The sequence below is a fragment of the Notamacropus eugenii genome, chromosome 6 (assembly GCF_028372415.1).
Source record: "Notamacropus eugenii isolate mMacEug1 chromosome 6, mMacEug1.pri_v2, whole genome shotgun sequence".
Lineage (NCBI taxonomy): Eukaryota > Metazoa > Chordata > Mammalia > Diprotodontia > Macropodidae > Notamacropus > Notamacropus eugenii.
In genome coordinates this window covers 37,539,443-37,558,480 of record NC_092877.1, presented here as the reverse complement: position 1 = coordinate 37,558,480, position 19,038 = coordinate 37,539,443, and the positions used below count along the sequence as shown (strand labels likewise).

Here is a 19,038-nt window from a genome sequence, read left to right as displayed (position 1 = left end):
GCACAATGTGAAAAGCTGGAGAATTCAAAATCCATTTGCACATTATTATAATTGGTAAACTCAACCTTAATGTAAAACATTTTCAGCCTGCACATCCTGAATAGGAGGTCTCTTTCTGAATTCTACTCAGGGCCTGGAAAGGCTTTTTCTTTGCTGATAGGTAACAGAGAATTAGGAGGAAGCTGTTTACCTTCCCAGTCCTCCATGTAAGGGGCTTCCTCAGCTTCTTTCTCAGGAGAGGAGCTGTCGAGGAGCTTTCCTTCCTTCATGACCCTGGTGATTTCTCGGAGTTGCTGCAATAACCGTTTTTCCTGGTCCGAAGTCATGTTCTGTGCCCTGCTCAGAGGGGTCAGATACAACTCCGTTATCGGCTAAATCTCAATGCGCAATGATTCCCCCCACAGCTCATTACAGTGATCTGCCCCTGCCTTAGAACAAGGGACCTCAAAGATAGGAGGGAATTTGGTTACTGGCCATAGTAATAACCTCCATTAGCACAAGATGTCTTTCTCCCCACAAAAGAACTGAGAAGAGTTATTCCCACATGAGTTACCGGATCCTAAGGTAGAAGCGAGCTAACAAATTTCCAGGATGCTATTCCTGGTCTGTTCCAGAAACCCCCACAGGACTGACACTCTCTCTTTCAGTGAGAAGAAGGTGATGCCATGGGTAACTGGCCCTTCTTGAAAGTCTGAGCAGGGCTGTGTTAGGGCTAGCCTCTTCAAATATCAGATCTCCTGCCAATGAATAGCTTATAAAAAAGCATTTAAGATACTGAGGAGTCAGTCTTCAAGGCTGGGGCATCCCAAGACAAGGAAACATTTATGGATTTAAAAAGTGCTGCTCTCTGGTCTGGCCACGGGAGGGAGACCTTTCATTTTATAATATCTCCTGGATCCAGGCTGACACATGCTATTATTCTTAGCCAGAACTAGAAGGGACCTTTGAGATGATCAAATACAGTTCATTTTGTCCTTGATGAAACTGATACCCACGGTGGGCAGGTGTCTTCCCCAACCAAAGTTCCTTGTTTGATAAGCAGCAGATCTATGATTTAAGCTTGGAATCCTGACTCGACATCCTGCACTCTCTCTACAATACACAGGTCACTGTCTCTCTAACCTGCCAGGGTCAGAGAACTAGCCATCTGGACCTCACCAGCTCAGCATAGCTCACAAGAATGGAGATGACATCCAGACTCTGGCACTGTCTGGATCTTTAATGATAAGGAAATAAAAGGAGGCAGTAGGGTGTGGTGGGAAGTCCAATGGAAATGGGGTGGGGCAGGGCAGAAGGTCTGGATTCAAATCTTACTTTTATCACTTAGTCTTATCAGGTAGCTCAGTGGATAGATCAATTGGCTTGGGGTCAGGAAGATCTGAGGTCAAACTTGATCTCGGACACTTACTAGTTGTGTAAGTCAGTTGACTACTGTTTGCCTCAGTTCCTCCTCTGTAAAATGGGGATACATGGGAAAAGGAAATGGCAAAACCACTCTGGTAATTTTAGCCTGATGTCCTTTGGGTCATGTGGACACGAACAGCACTTGTTAAAAGTTAAACCTTGAAGGGCCTTATAAAGGTTAGTGGGACTGAAAGGATTAGGCCTTGGTCTTAGCTTCTGACACTTCTGATGAAGTACTTTTGATGGAGCTCATTTCCCTTGCCTGAGGGACCAAACATAGGCTTTCAAAACAGATAGTTAGGGAAAAAGAAAACGAGAACTTAGAAAGATGGTAAGGGGGCAGGGGATCCCGTTCAGAGAAGGGGCATCTATAGAGACAGATCTTTGCATAAACAATTTCCATATCACCAGGTAGAAACGACTAACACCAACTGTAACTCCTGTTTCTACGCACATCCCAACAGCCCTAGGAGATGCATAATATACATATTCTTATTACCACTGTTACCCCCATTTTACTGTGGGGGTAACTGACATCTATGCCCAAGGTTGCACAGCCCAGGAATGATAAAGCCAGCATCCTGACTCCAGGCTTAGGGCTCTCAGGAACATGGCCTGCTGGATCACTTCAGATGGCATTTCATTCGTGCTGTGAATAATCCAGAGAATCCATAAAAGGGCCCTACCCTGAACAAAAGCTTCCTTAGTCTTTCAAATTCAATACAACATATATTTATTAAGTATCTGCTATGTGCAAAGCACTGCAGTAGGTAGAGAAGCCTTGTACCAGCTTTAATATCTGTAGTCAGATCAAGTCCTTTGCCAAAACAGATGCCATCTTCCCTAAAATGCCCCACAATTGAAAAACAGGAAAGAGCATTGTGAATTTCTGCAATTTTGTCAGTTTTTTCATCATTTTCATTTGGTTTTTAATCAATCAACAAGCATAATGCTAGGTATTATACTAGGTGATGGGGACACAAAGGCAAAAATTTAAAAAAAATGGACTCAGAGATGAAGAAGCTAGAGTTATACACCAAAAGCATCAAGGGACATAGAGGTAATGTTAATCAACCCTAACATTTTCTAGGCATTCACCTTCAAAAGCAACACTACATTGCAACAAAACTTTTTTTTCTGAATGACCAGTGCTACGGACATTAATGATAAAGTATTCTGCCACTGACCTCATGCAAGAAAATATTCTCTTTCTGAATCAAGTTAGAATCAAACATGATTCACCTAAAGAAAACATAACAGTTCTAGCCTCTAGAAATGTGGCCAATAGCTTCTGAAGTGGTTCATCACTCAGGGACTCAGTCTTCCTTATGAAAACGTCTCTGAGCCTCATGGTTCGCACTCAGGTCAAAAGAACTTTGCAATTAAACAATATAAAACAATTTTTATTTCTTCCAGAAGGACTAGTCATACATACTGAACCAGTTTTGTTTAATGGGTCAGATACTCAATCCTTCCATTCATACAAACCATTGATTAAATATCTGTCACGTGTGAGGCACTGAGTAAGATACAAAGATAAGTAAAACATAGGTCTCCTTGACCTCAAGCTGCTTATAGACTAGTGTAGAAAAGGAAAAATTCCAGTGTAGCAATGATTCTGGACTCACTCTGACAGATTGAGGAAGGTTTACATGTTTCCTTCAGGATTCTGGGGGCTAGCCCTGGAGGGTTAGGGGTGTCGGATATTACTGACTTGAGTTCCCATTCTGGTGGTGTCTTCCCACTATTAACTGCCAGCTATTAATGCCTATTTTCACATACCCATTTAACAGGATTGTTGTAAGGACCAAATGAGATAATAACTGTAAAGTCCTTAGCACAGCGCCTGGTATGTAGTGACTACTATATATATTTTAGCTATTATTAACACCAATTTGCATTTACAAATGAATATTACTTTGAAGATATAATGAGAACAGAAGGACCAACATCTCCTCACTTTCACATTTCTAACACCTGGAGTGGCCTTGAGGCCACATGTGGCCCTCTAGGTCCTCAAGTGAGGTCCTTTGACTGAATCTAAACTTCACAGTACAAATCTAGTTTGCGGCAGGTTCTCCACCCATGCCTTATACTCTTACCTCTGTCTTTGGGGAGAGTGAGCTCAGATCCAGCAGAGATTCTAGATAACATTGGTCCTGTCAAGTTCACATCTAGATGCAACATCAACGTGGTGAATTTAGATCTCAGCCACCCTGGGCTGGGTCCCCAAAGACCCCCTTTGTTCTTTGACGCACTGATGCTGGACTGATTGACCACTAAGGTCCCTATAGACTCTACTTCCATATTTCTTGGTGACTGTATCTCCTGACCTTTTAAAGGTCATAGTCACCTCCAGTCCCCTTCACTGGAATGCATACAGCCAGGCAGGAATCAGGCACCTCATCTACAAAAGGAGGGGTCCCTGTGGTCTCAACTAGGACTTAAAAATAATCTTGTGATTCCATTCATTTAACAGTGCTCATTATGAACAAAGCACTATGATGGGTATAAGGTGTGTGGGGGTGTGTATACAAAGATAAATAAGGCATAAGTGATCCTTGTTACAAGGCGTTTCCTGGCTAGCAGGGGTAGGGGAAGCTCTCAGTTTCATATATAAGTCCTTAATTCACTTTTGCTTTACGAATGCATGAGAGTCATTACTGCATCCTTGGCTTCTGTGCTCCAAATTGCCAAATCCCCAAGGACTCCTGAGCAGGTACTAAGGGAAGTATAAAACCATATTTACACTGAGGCTGTAGACATGTACTCACTTATAGAGTGAGTCCTTTTAATCAGCAAGCAAGAAGGACTAGGAATCTTAATGCAAGGGGGCAAATTTGACCTCAAAGGTATCACTGAAATGAAACCTGTAACTAGAATGTGCCTCTGATCTGATCAACATCATACAGGCAAAGGAATAAAGTGGGGTGGCATTGAGTATCAAGCCCAAGAATCAAAGAGGGAAACATGGCAGAGAATGTTAGGTGAAGATCAGGGTAGGGAAGGGGAAAAACAATTGTATCACCAAGGCACAACCACTTGGACATTACTGTCCAAGGAAATAGATTGGTGATTCAGGAGAAAACATGATCCAGGAAGGACAAGAAACCTCACTTATCCAGATGTCTGCTGAGGCTCTCCACTCCAAAAGCATGGTTGCTAATAATCTCTTGGCTTGTCTTGGAATTAAAATGCCAAGATTCAATGACTGACTTCATGTGAAGGGCAAAACCTAAGGATTCATAGGGACAGGGTATAGTTCTGATGAATCTTGCCAGCCCCCAGCCCCTGCCCTTGTTTGGATACCAGTTTCGAATAGCTGAGTGGTCCAGACATCCAAGGAAGCACTCTCAGCTAACCCCCAAATCTTACCAATGGAATAAAATCTCATTTAGAGGAGCTGAATGGCAGGGAGTAGTAGTTTATCCCAGAGCCCACAGCATTACCATCTTGTGATTTCTTCAAACCTGGCCCTGAGGGGCCTGTGAAGAAAGGACTCTTCCCTTCTCATGGATGGGGACTGTAGGTAGTTATTATTACATGGCCATGTACAAGCTGTATGGTATGTCTTTAAAGGACTTGGGATCAACACTAGCGGGATGAAGAAAGACTCAGCCTGAACAAGAACAGAGGGCAGTGGATAAAGTCAGCAACAGGACAGGGGCATGGTAGATATTTCACTGGTCTCGGTGGGTTCCACCCATGCCCATCCTTCCTAAGAGTGATGTGTGTGTGTGCGTGTGTGTGCAGTTGTGCCAGCCTTTGTGACTTGACTGGGGGTATCTCAGGGAAAAAAATCACTGTTCTGAAACCCTACTGAAATGTCTGTCAAAGTCACCTTCTACTGTCTTTAAACATTTTTAAAAAATCAAAACTTAATAAATATGAACTAAGATGATTACTTTCATACACACAAACAGAAAGAAGGGATTAGAGATGAAACTGCAATGCTCTATTATGTAAAGCTTGCTTTTCTTTTAGAGTACATAATAAATTCAGCATGATGCTTTCAAAATTGTCCTACTTGTCTGAATTTCTTCTGGCTTTTCTTCATCTTCTCAGCATTTCAAAATTTTCCTTCCTTCCTTCCTTCCTTCCTTCCTTCCTTCCTTCCTTCCTTCCTTCCTTCCTTCCTCCATTACTTCCTTCTTTCCTTCCCTCCTTCCTTCCTTCCTTCTTTCCTTCCTTCCTTCCCCCCAATGCTACTTCTTTCTTTGCCTCCCTCACCATTGAGAAGAAAAAAAAAACTATTGTAATAAATATGCATAGTCAAGCAAAACAAATTCCCACAGTGACTGGATACAAAAGTAAATAGCCCAGCTCATTTTGGTCTCTGGACCCGCCTGTTTCCATCCTCATCATCTCTCCTTCATCACTGCAAAAGCTTCCTTTAGACTTCTCTTTAGACTTCACCTTGCTTGAACATTAAATTCCTATAACATCTTCCTACTTAAAAAAAAACCTGCACTAATGATTATACAAAATATAAATGCGTACTTAAGCCACTTCTGTTGAACATAATGACAGTTATCTGTGTATCCCTTATGGAGGTTAGAAGGGACCACGGTGATCAACCCTTATCATTTTAATGAGGAAAGTGAGGGCCAGAGAGAAGGAGGGACTCGATGCAGGTACAGCAAGCTGCATTTTATGGGTGTTTTTTGCTTTCAGAAGCAGTGGGTTTGAAGACAACGTGTATTCTGAAGATATATTCCATTCCATAATTGGGCACAATAGTGAACGTGTGGACTGGTGCCTTTATGTGGATTTTGCAGAAATCATCCCAAGATGGAGTAATGGTGCTGGAAAGAAAAGTCCAGGTCCTTCAATCAGTTTTCTCATAAGCAGACCTGAGATATAGAAAGTGGTGAAAGGGGAATGGGGGACTTCTTGTAAGGATACATTTATGGAATCAAAAATTTCACTTAAGCCCCTCATAACAGCTCCACGTGGAAGGGATTATCATACCCATTTGACAGATGAGGGAACTGAAGCTTGGGGAAGTGAGGCAGTTAAACCATGGTCCCACATTGGAACCGTAAGTCCAGCACTTTTTCCCACTATTATCTCTGCCTCTTGATACCAGTTATGATAAACTGAAGCACACTATCCCAGCCATGACATAATGCTGAACTCTAGAGAATCTATAGAATCTAGAGCATTTTGTTCTGCTCTGGGAAATCAGAGTGCTGCCCTCCTCCTGTCCAGCCATGGATGGGGGGACAGTGGGAAGCCCCATTCAGATTCCCTGTGAGTATTTTATGATCTGTCCACCATGAGTGGTCCCTTTTTATCTTGTCCACTGTGGCATGGTTTTGCTCTATAAGAATGTCTGAGTCCAAAACGTGTGGGCCAGAGAACTTCTTTTCTTCTTCAGCTTTTATTTCCATTGCACTGAGGGGGCTGCCTTTGCCTTTTGTATTTATTCTATTTATCTGCTGTGGCAGAATGCTGTGTGTGCCACCTGTTCATTTATTCTTCTGTGAAGATGTGGCATCATGAGATCCTCCCTGGTCCTACTGGTTACTCTGCCTGAGCAAATCTCACTCGTTAGACATCTGTGCTTGAAGGGTAGGCAGAGAAGGGGCTTTAATTTATAGCTTGTCTTGATATACTCACAATCCTTTGAAGTCCCTACACTGATGTGCCTGCCATAATAACAAGGTTTGTGCTTGAAATTCCAGAAATATTCCGTTTCAGAAACTGATGTTAACCTGGAGATGGATTAAAGGTTTTTTTTAATATCATCTAATAATACTTTTCAGACTTAAGACAGCTTTTTGCCTGTGAGCTCTAAAGCTCTGTACAAATTTTTAAATAATGAAGCCTTGGCAAATTCTTAAAGGATAGGTATTATGCAGCATGTAGCTGAGCTAAGGCAGAGTCTGCTTAAGTGAACAGCTCTAGGACACAACAACTAAGTAAAAAAGACTTAGAAATAGGAGCCCAGGTGTACTAATTTCTATTTTGATGATATATAGATTGTTTCCTCATTACACTGTACATTATAGAGTGAAAATCAACCTCTTCATCAAACAGCTTGGCCCAGGGCATGAAGCACATGAAAGAAAATGTGGCTGCCTCCCTTCATGCCACCCATATCACACACTGAGCGGGGCGGTCCAGAGCCCTGGCCCAGGAGCCTGTGGGGAGGGGGCTGGGCTTGGCTCTCAGCCCTGCTGACCCAGCTAGTAAGTGCTCTATGGGACCTGCCTGGCACTCAAGAGTTCTCATGTGTCAAATGAGAACAAAAGAACTTGGCTTCCTTTTCGATTGTACTGAGGCTTTCAGGAGAATTTCTGTCCATAAAGTATTTCTATTTTGTAAGCTTTTATTAGCATCACTGGAGACTATCCCTACGGCAGCAAGATGGAGCCACAGTGCAGAGAGTGTTGGATCTGGACTCAGGAACAAATGAGTTCAAATCCAGCCTCGGACACTTCCTAGCTATGTGACCCTGGGCAAGTCACTTCACCCTGTTTCCCTTATTTTCTTCATCTGTAAAATGAGCTGGAGGAGGAAATGGCCAACTACTCTAGTATCTTTGCCAAAAAAAAAAACCCCAAATGGGATCATGAAGAGTCAGACATGGCTGAAACGATTGAACAACAGATCTGAAAATGGAGCAGCCAGATGCAGCTAGGTGATGCAGTGGACAAAGCACCGGGTCTAGGGTCAGGAGGACCTCAGTTCAAATCTGACCTCAGATATTCTGTAGCTGAGTTGGACATGACTGAATAAGAGGAGCCTATGCCTACTTTCTGTGATTTTGCATTTCAGTGATTTGCTATAGACCTAAACTTCCCTTGTTACCTCCTTATCCCCATCATCTGATGGTTTCTGTGAATGCCCAGTTAATCACAATAGCCCATGTGCTGAAGACTCTGCTTGATAGTGATTTGCCTCCCTGGACCCGTTTAGCTAGACTGTAAGATGTCCATGTCAGACAAATTCTGAAAGGGCAAACGAAGAGTTTTCTACAGACTTTATCTTTCATCCAGCATTCGTGCCAACAAGGTACTTAAGAAATACCTGCTGAATGAAAGGATCTGCTTTTATGTACTGTTTCCAAACTTACTTATTCTAAAAGTCGAACTCGCCTCTATAACACAGTTCATTATTACATGGGTTGGAAGATCAGCCTGGTCCTGCCCCAAACACACACACACACACACACACAATTAATTTCTAAAGTGTAGTATCTATCAGTCCTGGTCTGCAATAGCAGAAAGTGTTCCAACAAAATGCATTATGCGTAATTCTTTCCCCAGGCATCTCTGTCTCAAGTTTTTCAAAGCATTTCAAGTCATCTCATTATCTCTTATTTCACCAATTCCTAAAAATGTCCTTAAAATTCAAGCTCACTAGGTTTATCAGCAATTCTATGGCATTTTTACATGTAAAAATATATGTGTATTTGAGGAAAGAGCTTCGTAAATCTCATAAAACTACATGAATGGCAAGCCAATGGATATCTAGTACACTTTTTAATGAGAATTCAACATGTTTTGTGTGGGCTACAGTGAGACTTCAAAAAGAAAGTTGCTTGCTTCAAAATTTAAGAACCATTCACTCAAAGAATCATAGGACAACAGCTGACATTTCCAGAGCATGATAAGCCTTTCAAGACACCATATATGCACCACTTCATTTGATACCTGCAACAACTCCCCGAGGAAGGTGATGTACCATCCTCCCAGTCACCCAGGCTTGGAACCTCAGCGCCATCCTTGACACCTCACTTCCTTCACCCCTTACCTCTAATTAGTTGTTAGATCTTCTCACTGCTATCTCAACAACATCTTCTACATGTCTCCCTTCTCTCCACCTACAAAGTCATTGCAGTTGTTCTTTTTTTTATTATTTTATTTGTTTTCAGTGTTCTACAATCACTTCCATACATCTTAGATTTTTCCCTTCCCCCCTCCCTCCCTGAGATGGCATACAGTTTTATATAGGTTCCACACATACATTCCTATTAAATACATTTTCACCTTATTCATGTTGCATAGAAGAATTAAAATGAATGAGAGAAATCATAAAACAAAACAAAACATAATACAAAAAAAAATTATCTGCTTCATTCTGTGATCAAATTCCATAGTTCTTTCCCTGGATGTGGAAGGCGTTTTGTCTTAAGAGACCATTGGGAATTAAGTCCTTGCATTGCAATGAAGTTCTAAGTCTACCAGAAAAATTTCTCGCACACTGTGGTACTTGCTGTGTATAAAGTTCTCCTGGTTCTGCTCCTTTCACTCAGCATCAGATCGTATAAGTCTTTCCAGGCCTCTCTGAAATCTTCCTGTTCATCATTTCTTATAGGACAACAGTATTCCATTACATTCGTATACCACAATTTATTCGGCCATTCCTCAATTGATGGGCATCCTCTTGATTTCCAGTTTTTGGTCACCACAAAGAGAGCTGCTATAAATAGTCATAGCAGTTGTTCAAGCCTTTATCACCTTTTGCTTGAACTGCTGCAACAGTCGCCTAAATGGTCTTTGGTTTCCCTGACTCCAGCCTCTCCCTTCTCCAGTCTCCTCTCCACTCAGCTTCCAAAGCCATTTTCCCAAAGCGTAGATCTGACCATGTCACTCCTCTCCACCACAAACTTCAATGGCGCCTTATTAATGCTAGGATCGAAGGTAAACGCCTATGTTTGGCACTTAAAACCCTTCACATGCTTGTCCCCAACCTTGCTGTCCAGAAATTACTTTTTACTCTACTTCAAGCTGTCTATGATCCAATCAAAGTAGAGTTCTTCTTGTTCCTCATACAGTATATTTCATTTCCCACCTCCCTACCTTTGGCTATCCTCCCTGCCCAGAATGTACTCCCTTCTTACCTATGGCCTCTCAGGTTCCCTAGTCTTCTTCAAGAAACAGTTTGAGGGCCATTTTAAAAAATGTATGAGTCTTTCTCTCTTCCCTCCTTCTCTATATTATCCTGTATTTCTATCTGTCCATATATCCACATATGTGCGTTTATATAGATAGATAGCACATACTTATGTATGTCAATACACATTTTATCCACTATAATCATAATAGCTAACATTTATATAGTGCTTCCTCTGTGCCAGGCACCATGCTACGCGCTTCAGAATCACTATCTCATTTGCTCCTCACAACAACTTTCAGAGACAAGTGCTATTATTATCTCCATATTAAAAAAGGAAAAACTGAGGCAAACAGAAGTCATGCGACATGCCCAGCTGTCCCACAGCCAGTAAGTGTCTGAGGCTAGGATTTGAACGTGGTTCTTCCTGACTCTGGGCCTAGCCATTCAGCTCTTTTGAAGGCAGGAACTGTTCCATTTCTTGGCATCCTTGGCACCCAGCTCAGGGCCTGGCACACAGCAGGCATTTGATAAAGGGTTGTTGATTGAATATCATCCCCCTTTTAAAAGGGAGCAAACTCAGGCCAACGGCACACAACCACTAAGTGATGGAGCTGGGATCTGACCCCCAAATCCAGTGTTCTCTCCGCTAAACTGCCGACTATGGTCTGACCACTAGAAGAGACTTAAGGAATTCGGCTCCTTACATGGATTCCTGCTACTGACATCTGTCACAAATACATATTTAGGCTCTTCTTGAGCAGTTTCAGTGACATGGAACTGACTATCTCATAGGACTGCCCATTCCATTGCAGACATTCCTGTTTGGGGGAGAGGAGCTCCTTCTTATGTACCAAATAAGATCATATTTGTGATGTGCTTACTTAGCATGGTGCCTGTACCCAGTAGATGCTTAATAAATGTTTTTTTTTTCCTTTCTTCTTTTCCCTCCTTATACCAAGCTCAAATCTGCCTTCCTGTAGTGTTATCTAGTTCTGGCCCCTGTGGCCAAGGCCTCCCCCACTAATTCCTCCTAACTGACAACCCTTCACTCATTCATTGAAGGCTGAACATACATGTCCTTTAACCAGTCTTCCTATGAAACGGCTTCTGGTCCCTTCAACATTCTCATTACTTTGGGGGATTGCTGCTGGTGAAGAGATCCAGGCCAAATTCAGCCTCAGACACTGACTAGCTGTGTGACCCTGGGCAAGTCACTTCACCCTGTTTGCCTCAGTTTCCTCATCTATAAAATGAGCTGGAGAAGGAACTGGCAAATTCCAGTATCTCTGCCAAGAAAACCCGAATGCAATCACTGACTCGGACACGACTGAAAAGGGCTAAACAATAACAAGTCCGGAAATGGAGCAGCCAGGGGCAACTAAGTGACACAGTGCGTGCAGCATTGGCCCTGCTGTCAGGAGAATCTCAGTTCAAATCTGGTCTCAGATACTTATTAGCTGTGTGACCCTGGGCAAGTCACTTAACCCCAACTGCCTCCAAAAGAGAGAAGGAAGGAAGGAAGGAAGGAAGGAAGGAAGGAAGGAAGGAAGGAAGGAAGGAAGGAAGGAAGGAAGGAAGGAAGAAAAACGGAGCAGCAAGAACTAAATGCAGTACACCAGGCCTGTTTTGAGCTGGGTTGAGAATAGCAGAGGAGCAGAAGCCATGTGAGCGCTCAATTAAAACCCTTGCCTTTTGTGTTTTATTTTCATCAACTGATGTTCTAACCAAATCTCCTTCATTCTGTTACTGTGCTGGGTTTTTTTTTGCGGGGGACCTCCTTAATAAGCCAGAGAGTGGAAAGTCGTCTCACCTTCTCCTCCAGCAAAAAGACTGGTTTGTATTTGTAAAGTACACACTTGGTGATAACCTCCCCAGGGAAGACAAGCAGAGGACAATCCCCTCCAATCATTGGAAAAGCCTTGGTTCCTAAGTCTTTTGGGCTGTGGAAGTTCTCAGGTGAAAACCACAGTCATTTGTGGCATCCCAACAACAATTCTGCTGCTAACCACCATGCCCAGCAGCTGCTCCACTGCATCTCTCAGCCCCTGCTAGCTGCTTGTCATATGGTTTAGTTGGCCTGATCGCTCCCTTCATTCAACAAGTATTTACTGAATACTTATTATGTGCCTATTAGACAGTCATCGCTACATAATATATGAACACCTATGTTTCCTGCATGAATAATCGAAAGCACCATACTAAATTATATAGGAAATACTAAATGTCACGCCTTTCAGATAGCGGAGCAATTGTCTCCTCTAGCTTTTAACTATCTAACTCACTTATCAGGATTTATTTACTAATAACTGAAGGTTCGTGGTGATATACTTGCTTCTTTGATGTATAGGCTTCCTTTCCATGCTGAGGGCTGAAATGATGGGCTGGTACAATCCAAGTTTGAGTCTTAATTGCTCCAAATGTTTATTGTTTAATACATAACCTAGAGATGTGATTTACTTGCGTGTGTCCTGCTCCTGATTTTTATACACATCAGGGAATTTCTATTCCGGTAACGGCTCCCAGGGAGGTTTAAATATTATAATTGTTCTGTTCACATTTTAAAGTTATGTTTTCCATCAAACTGAGGACGACTGATATTACAAACCCAAGTGCATTTCACTGGCTTTTCCTGCCTAACAGCATTTCCCTTTCATATAATAGAAACACAAACCATATTTCATGAAGAATTCTTCAATAATTCAGCAACATTTCTGGCAGAGGGATGTATCATTTCAATAACCCTTAGCAGGTTGCTACAGAACAATGCACTACTTTATTTTAAAAATACATCAAGGTAGGCAATTTTACAGCAGTGCGTTCTTTCTGCAGAACATAACTGTTTAGACCTAACAATACTGGACTATTCAGTTATCAAAGAAAAACACATACAACCCCCTCAAGTCGGTTTTTTCCATCTTTATTAGCAAATTGGGTTTGCTAGTAAAATTGGCAGGAACTAGCTTACTTTGATCAGATGACAACAGGATCCTAGCCCAGAATGAAACTTTACAGGAAAACTGAAGTAAGATGAAGCCAATCAGTATCTTTTTCTGAAAGAACAAGTAGGTCTCTATCTTATTGTGCCAGACTACCAGTCCAATTAAATCACTATGCCCACCACTGCTTCTTAACTAGACTGATAACAGAAGGTTGTCAATTATTCTGCTTCGAGGTAGGTGCCACGAACAGTTCTACATTAGTGTGGGGCTGGGGAATCATATTTCTAGCACTCTTTATAAGCATATTTTGTCCTCTTTGAGAACTGTGGCAGCATCTACAAATATGGAGATGTTAAGTGAGGAATGAGGTAGAACTGAACAGATAAGATGACATACATATAAAGGAAAATGGTAAAAAGAAGCTGAGTTCTCAAGGCATTCTGGGTGAAATCTCTCACGAGGAGAAAGGCAAAGTCTACTTCATGAACACTCACCTCTCACAGTTCGGTCCCACTCGCTTGATTAACTTTTCCATGGCTTCTTCTGTCTCCCTCAGCTTCTCTTGGAGCTGAGCAAGCTCATGATTGGCTACAAATGAACAAAAGCCCAATGGGCGCAGACGGTTTGTGAGCCAGACATTTCTGCACCATGACTGCGATATTCTTCTCTAATCTGGCTTGGTCTGAAATGCCAGGCACGTGGCTGCAAGGGCTGGGGTGTGTCAGGCTAATGAGGACCGGTCTCCTGTGTACTACTTCTCATGCCAAAAGAAGGAACGGGGATTTGAGGAGTACAGAAATGCTCCAAGGAGCATCTTCCATGAAGGGTTAACGAGTTATGGTCTTATATGCAGCAAGCCTAATGCCTAGGATGGTAAAGGTGTCACTAAAAAGAAAGACCTGAGATGTCTGAGGAGAAAGGCAGAGGGACAGCCTTCTCTCTTCCCCAGGCGCCAACTGTTTCCGAGGAAAGACATAACCTTGTCAAGTTCTTCAGGGTGGATGCTAAGGCCCCAAAATGAACGACGCTTTCCTGAGGTCTAAAAATGATCTTTATCACGCAGATATGTGGTATTAAACTCTAATGGCAGCATTTCTCTAAGGAAGGTGAAAACACAGTGGTCCTTGAATCAAGAGAATTAAAACTATAACAACACAAGTTTTTAAATAACTCATAAATGAAATTAATGGTAGAGTTAGAAATGAAAGATTATTTTCTATAGGGGTGCTATAGTTTTATTTATTCCTGGGATGCCTTTCTAGACAGATGAATTTAGATCTTCATGAAGATAAAGACTATTTCAGGCACCCTTTAGCACTTCTGAAACACACCTTTATGTTATGAGTTAATGTTTGTAAAGTGCTTGGGAAGCAGGAAAGTGCCACATAAGTGCTCTGTATTTTTTTAAATTTTCTGTACCAAATCAGTCAACTGAAATAAAGGAACAAAAAGCAGATACAAAATGCTATTTCCATTATAATAAAAACAGCTGCTCTTATGTATTAATTTGATTTCCTCTCCCTGTTTAAGTGCATTATGAGATATGGTACTAGGTCTGCTACCCCTTACAGAGCCCATAAATCTTTTTAAAATTATTTTTTGAGTGCATTTCCATCAAGGCTGGTTAAACAATTAAATTTCCAGTGAGGGTGTGAAAAATGTCATAGATTTCTTTTCCATGAATGTTGAAGGTTGGTAGAATGAAGTTAGAATGTGATCAGAAGCTTCTCTCTTAAAAGAAAATCCATAAGAAAAAAACAATAAAATGTCATGCTTATCAGAGAAAAGACAGACAAAGGTGGCTATTTGCATCTGTTCATTGGTGTGCAGTATCTACACTTAAAAACCTTCAATGGCTCCCCATTGCCTATAGGATAAAGTCTAAATGCCTTACTCTGGGCACCGTGAAGGCATATCCTCCACAATCTGACCCCAACCAACCTTCCAACCCTTTTTCTTCTATTTCTGCCCAGCGTGTATCTTCTAGTTAAGTGGGTGTATACTGTCTGTGTGTCTTTGCCCATGCTGCTCCCTCCTGGCATGGCTATCTCCTCTCCCCACCCCACGCAAATTCTTAGAAGTCAGTTCACATTTATTTCCCCGATAACCACCTGAACTAGAAGTGACTTCTCTCCCTCTAAACTTCCACAGCTTTTGAGGTCCCTAAGCCTCATTAATCACTGGTTACTTTTTCAGATGTATATGTCTTCTCTCCTCCAACCACAAGCTTCTTGTTTGGGCATGGTATTGTGGATAGACTAAGGCTTGAGTCTTGGTTCCATTGCCCATGGCTAGCTCTGTGATCCTGGGCAAATCTCCCCTCTCTGACCTCCAACTTCCTCATTTGCAAAATGAGGATAGTACTGGCTTCACTGGATGGCTGAGAGGAAAACATTTTATAAACCTTAAAACACTACCGAAATGTGAGCGAGTGCTGTTTCAGTCCTCTGAAGCCTGGGACCACTTCAGGGCTCAATCAACACTAAGTGACAAGAATGAGAAGTGTTAGGTATTATTTTTAATGTTGACACTAATCAATGTGTGGACGTGACTGTTTCCTGCCTTGGTTTTGCCCATCTGTAAAAGGGTGGTATCTGTTAGCAGCAGATCTGAAACCTTCCAATTAGTGTTCCTTTCCAAACATGAAGTCATGACTTGCTAATAAATTCAGGAGTAACTCTTTTAGGAAGAGAAGTGACAGCAATCTGCTTTGTGTCCCTCTAGTCCACAGTGATAAACTAATATTAATATAGGCACTGTGCTTTCCCTTGGAGAGTTCAGAGCTAAACTTCGAGAGATTACAGGTAACGACAATTTTAGATTAATACAGAGCATCCTTGGGGAAATGTCTCCATTTCCTGTAGGTGGTAGCAGCACACTATCTCACTAGCCATATCACTGTTCAAATTTCTAACACTTTTTAGTGCACTTAGAAATGATACTTACTGATCTTCCTATTTGGATTTCCATGCAGAGCAGTGGTAGATTTCCGTTCTTCTGCACTGGTTTTCCCCTTGGAAGAGAGCTGAGAATCAAAGGGGTTACAACCTGTAAATGGCCAATCCAAAGTCCAAAGGCACCAGACACAGCATTATTAAAGGGGAAAAAAACCAGAAGGCTGAGAAACCAATGCTAAGCCAGGAACCCAATTAAAATAGCAACATCCTTAGAAGAAACTCCAAAGGTTCCTCCCCTCCCTGTTCCAAAACAGGGTCTTAAAATCAGGGCAACTAAATGATGGAGAGAAAGAGGAAGGAGAAATAGTGTGTTGGACTAAATCATCTTTAAGGTCCCCTCAGGCACTTAATCCTGTGATAAGCATCATAAAATATAGGTTTCAAAGGTTTCTCCTTTTTAGCCAAGTTAGGGAAAAGAAAAGTGCATAAAGGAAATTTATAGGACTTCCTTATTGGTCTTCCTGCAGGATCATTATGAGAAAGCCTGACAGGAAGGAGCTGGACCCTCCCCTGCAGTTGACAAAGCTAACTGAAATATCTGGGATGGGGATGCCAACAAGTCAGTGCCATCCGGCCTCCTGGCCTGTGAAGATCCTGCTTGGAGGCCAGCTGTTATTTAGAAAGAGTTCATTTTAAAGGACACAAATGATCCCTCAAAGGAGTTAGCAAATGTCACATTTTAGGTTGGGTAAGGGGCATTCTGTCTCAGGCTAACTGTGGGGGATGCTTGGACAATGAAATAAAATTAGACCTGTCAGCTCCTGGGAAGAGAGGTACCATATAATTACAAAGTGATGTTATTTCAATTATTATCTAGTCCCCATGTGGCTGCTTTACTGAGAAACAGGAACATGGAAAGCTCAGGGTCAGCTGTGGCAATAACAAGTTCTCCTAAGTCCCTTCTGGGCATCCTCCTCTTTGGGAAGAAAAAAGCTGTGGATTAAATTGTGTGTTCAGACACTTTTATATGCCTTCTGCTGAACTATAAGGAAAGCAAAAGAGAAAGAGATTTTGATCAGAGAGAAAAAAAACTGAGTTGTTCAGCTGTGGCTAAGCATGTTTAGGATTCAATAGGTGAATTTTGTGGATGCATCTTAGACTTTCAGATACCAAGTGCAGAAAACCAGCCAAAATTATTAGATCCAGTGAGGTTGGAGGGAGGCAAGGTATGTCTCATGATATGAAGCATCTCTTTATGTCTAGTAAATTAAAATCAAAAGCTAAATCTCAGAGATCTGAGATCCCTAAGCAGCTGAACGTTAGAGGGAATTTCTACCCTTTCTTTTCTTTTTGATGTAGTGGAAGGTATGCTGGCCTTGAGAAAAACCTGGGTTTGAAATCTGGCTCTGACCCCACAGAAGTAATTTTTTCTGACCCTCAGGTTATCTGTCAAATAGGTATAATGCTTGTATTTACCCTCTCACAGGGTTGTTGTGAATATATAATACATATGTATGTACATATACACACAGATGTATATACACACACACACACACACATATATATATATATATATATATATATATATATATATATATATATATATATATACATATGTTATATATGTATGTATGTATCATTTCACTTAGGTACCTCAGTCCTTTGTTGAGTCAGAGTATGTGGCTCCCTAAACTTGGGTTTCTGAAGTGCTTGTTTCTCTAATCTTTACAAAAAAAAGAGACAAAACTGAAACCTGGGAAAGACCTTAGCTTAAAAAGGCCAAGGTCTCCCATTGCCTCTGGGACCATCTCTAGTTATCCTGGTCTTTTTCTGTCTACTGGACCCAGATGGCTCTGAAAGATAAGGTGAGGCTGGTGACTGCACAGCCCTGCCTCACTTAAATCCAATTCATTTGCAAGTCATGGCATCACCTTCCTGATAGCATGGTGCTCTTCGAGAACGAAGAACAAACAGCAACAACCCTAATCTTTATATTAGAGTTTGGGGTTGATTTTTAAAACCTGGCAGCCTCATGGCACAATAGAAATGATGAAACTGGAGAAAATGATGCTATGTTATCTAAAAACTGATAACAGAAGAAGTACCCCAGTGCTTTATTTTCTCATTCATTGTCTGGCTTATCTGCTAAAGGATTTCTGGGGAAAATAAAAGGCTTAAAAAAAGACCTTGCTAAACAAAATTTAATTTTTATCTAGACCTGTAATTTTATTGGCGTAGGGAACTCACAATGAGGAAATGTCCTCTACCAATGGAGAGAAACATCTGTTTTGCGAATGAGCTCTAGAGAGTGGCATCATCCAGAGATTGGCACTGAACTAAAGTCTTTCTAACCCTGAGGCCATCTCCCTACCCACTACACAACACTGCCTTTCTTGCTGAACAAAAAATGATCCTCAAAGCCTGAATGTAATTGATTTCAATTAGCTTTCCTGATAGTAAGAAGAAAGACATAGGTTCCACTTACCTTAAACAGAATGTATAAGATGTAGAGAAGAATTCCAAAACCATAGATGGGAATGATCTGGCCCATAAGGCCTCTTCCACCACCACCTCCCACACTGCCACCAGATCCTTTGGTTTTTGCAATTGCCTCTGTAAGATGAGATCTGGGGAAATGGGTGCTGGCAGCTGGGCCGTCTGAAGGCATTTGGTGGTGCATCATTGGTGGGAATCGATTCATCTTTCCTGAGAAGAGAAATAAATCATCTATTGTTCCTTCTGTTACCAGTACTAGCATTTGGCAAAAAACTAATTTTCCAAAATATTTAATACTTTCAAACTATTTCTTATGAGTGCTCTGTGTCCTGGTAACAAGGACAACAGTAGCACCTAGACTGGCAGGAAATTGGGTGAGAGGCAACTGAGATCTTCCCCCACTTCCTCTTTTTCATGTGCTGCCACTTCATCCTATAGCTTTGGCAACCTTCCCT

At 41.7% G+C, this 19,038-nt stretch overlaps 1 protein-coding gene across 9 annotated transcripts in view; it reads right to left on the bottom strand.

Annotated features, from left to right (window-relative positions):
* Nucleotides 1-19,038, bottom strand: part of RIC3 (RIC3 acetylcholine receptor chaperone) — a 92,630-nt gene that overhangs the window by 59,064 nt on the left and 14,528 nt on the right. For 5 of the 9 annotated variants that reach the window (XM_072619528.1, XM_072619532.1, XM_072619530.1 and 2 more), the window contains exons 2-5: nucleotides 18,573-18,793; nucleotides 16,137-16,215; nucleotides 13,685-13,778; nucleotides 191-336 (exon numbers count right to left, since the gene is read on the bottom strand). In XM_072619528.1, the coding sequence (XP_072475629.1) occupies nucleotides 191-336; nucleotides 13,685-13,778; nucleotides 16,137-16,215; nucleotides 18,573-18,793 (540 nt within the window). Of the gene's footprint in view, nucleotides 1-190; nucleotides 7,122-13,152; nucleotides 13,302-13,680; nucleotides 13,779-16,136; nucleotides 16,216-18,572; nucleotides 18,794-19,038 lie in introns of those variants that run through there. The other 4 variants (XM_072619529.1, XM_072619536.1, XM_072619535.1 and 1 more) reach the window with 4 other exon arrangements.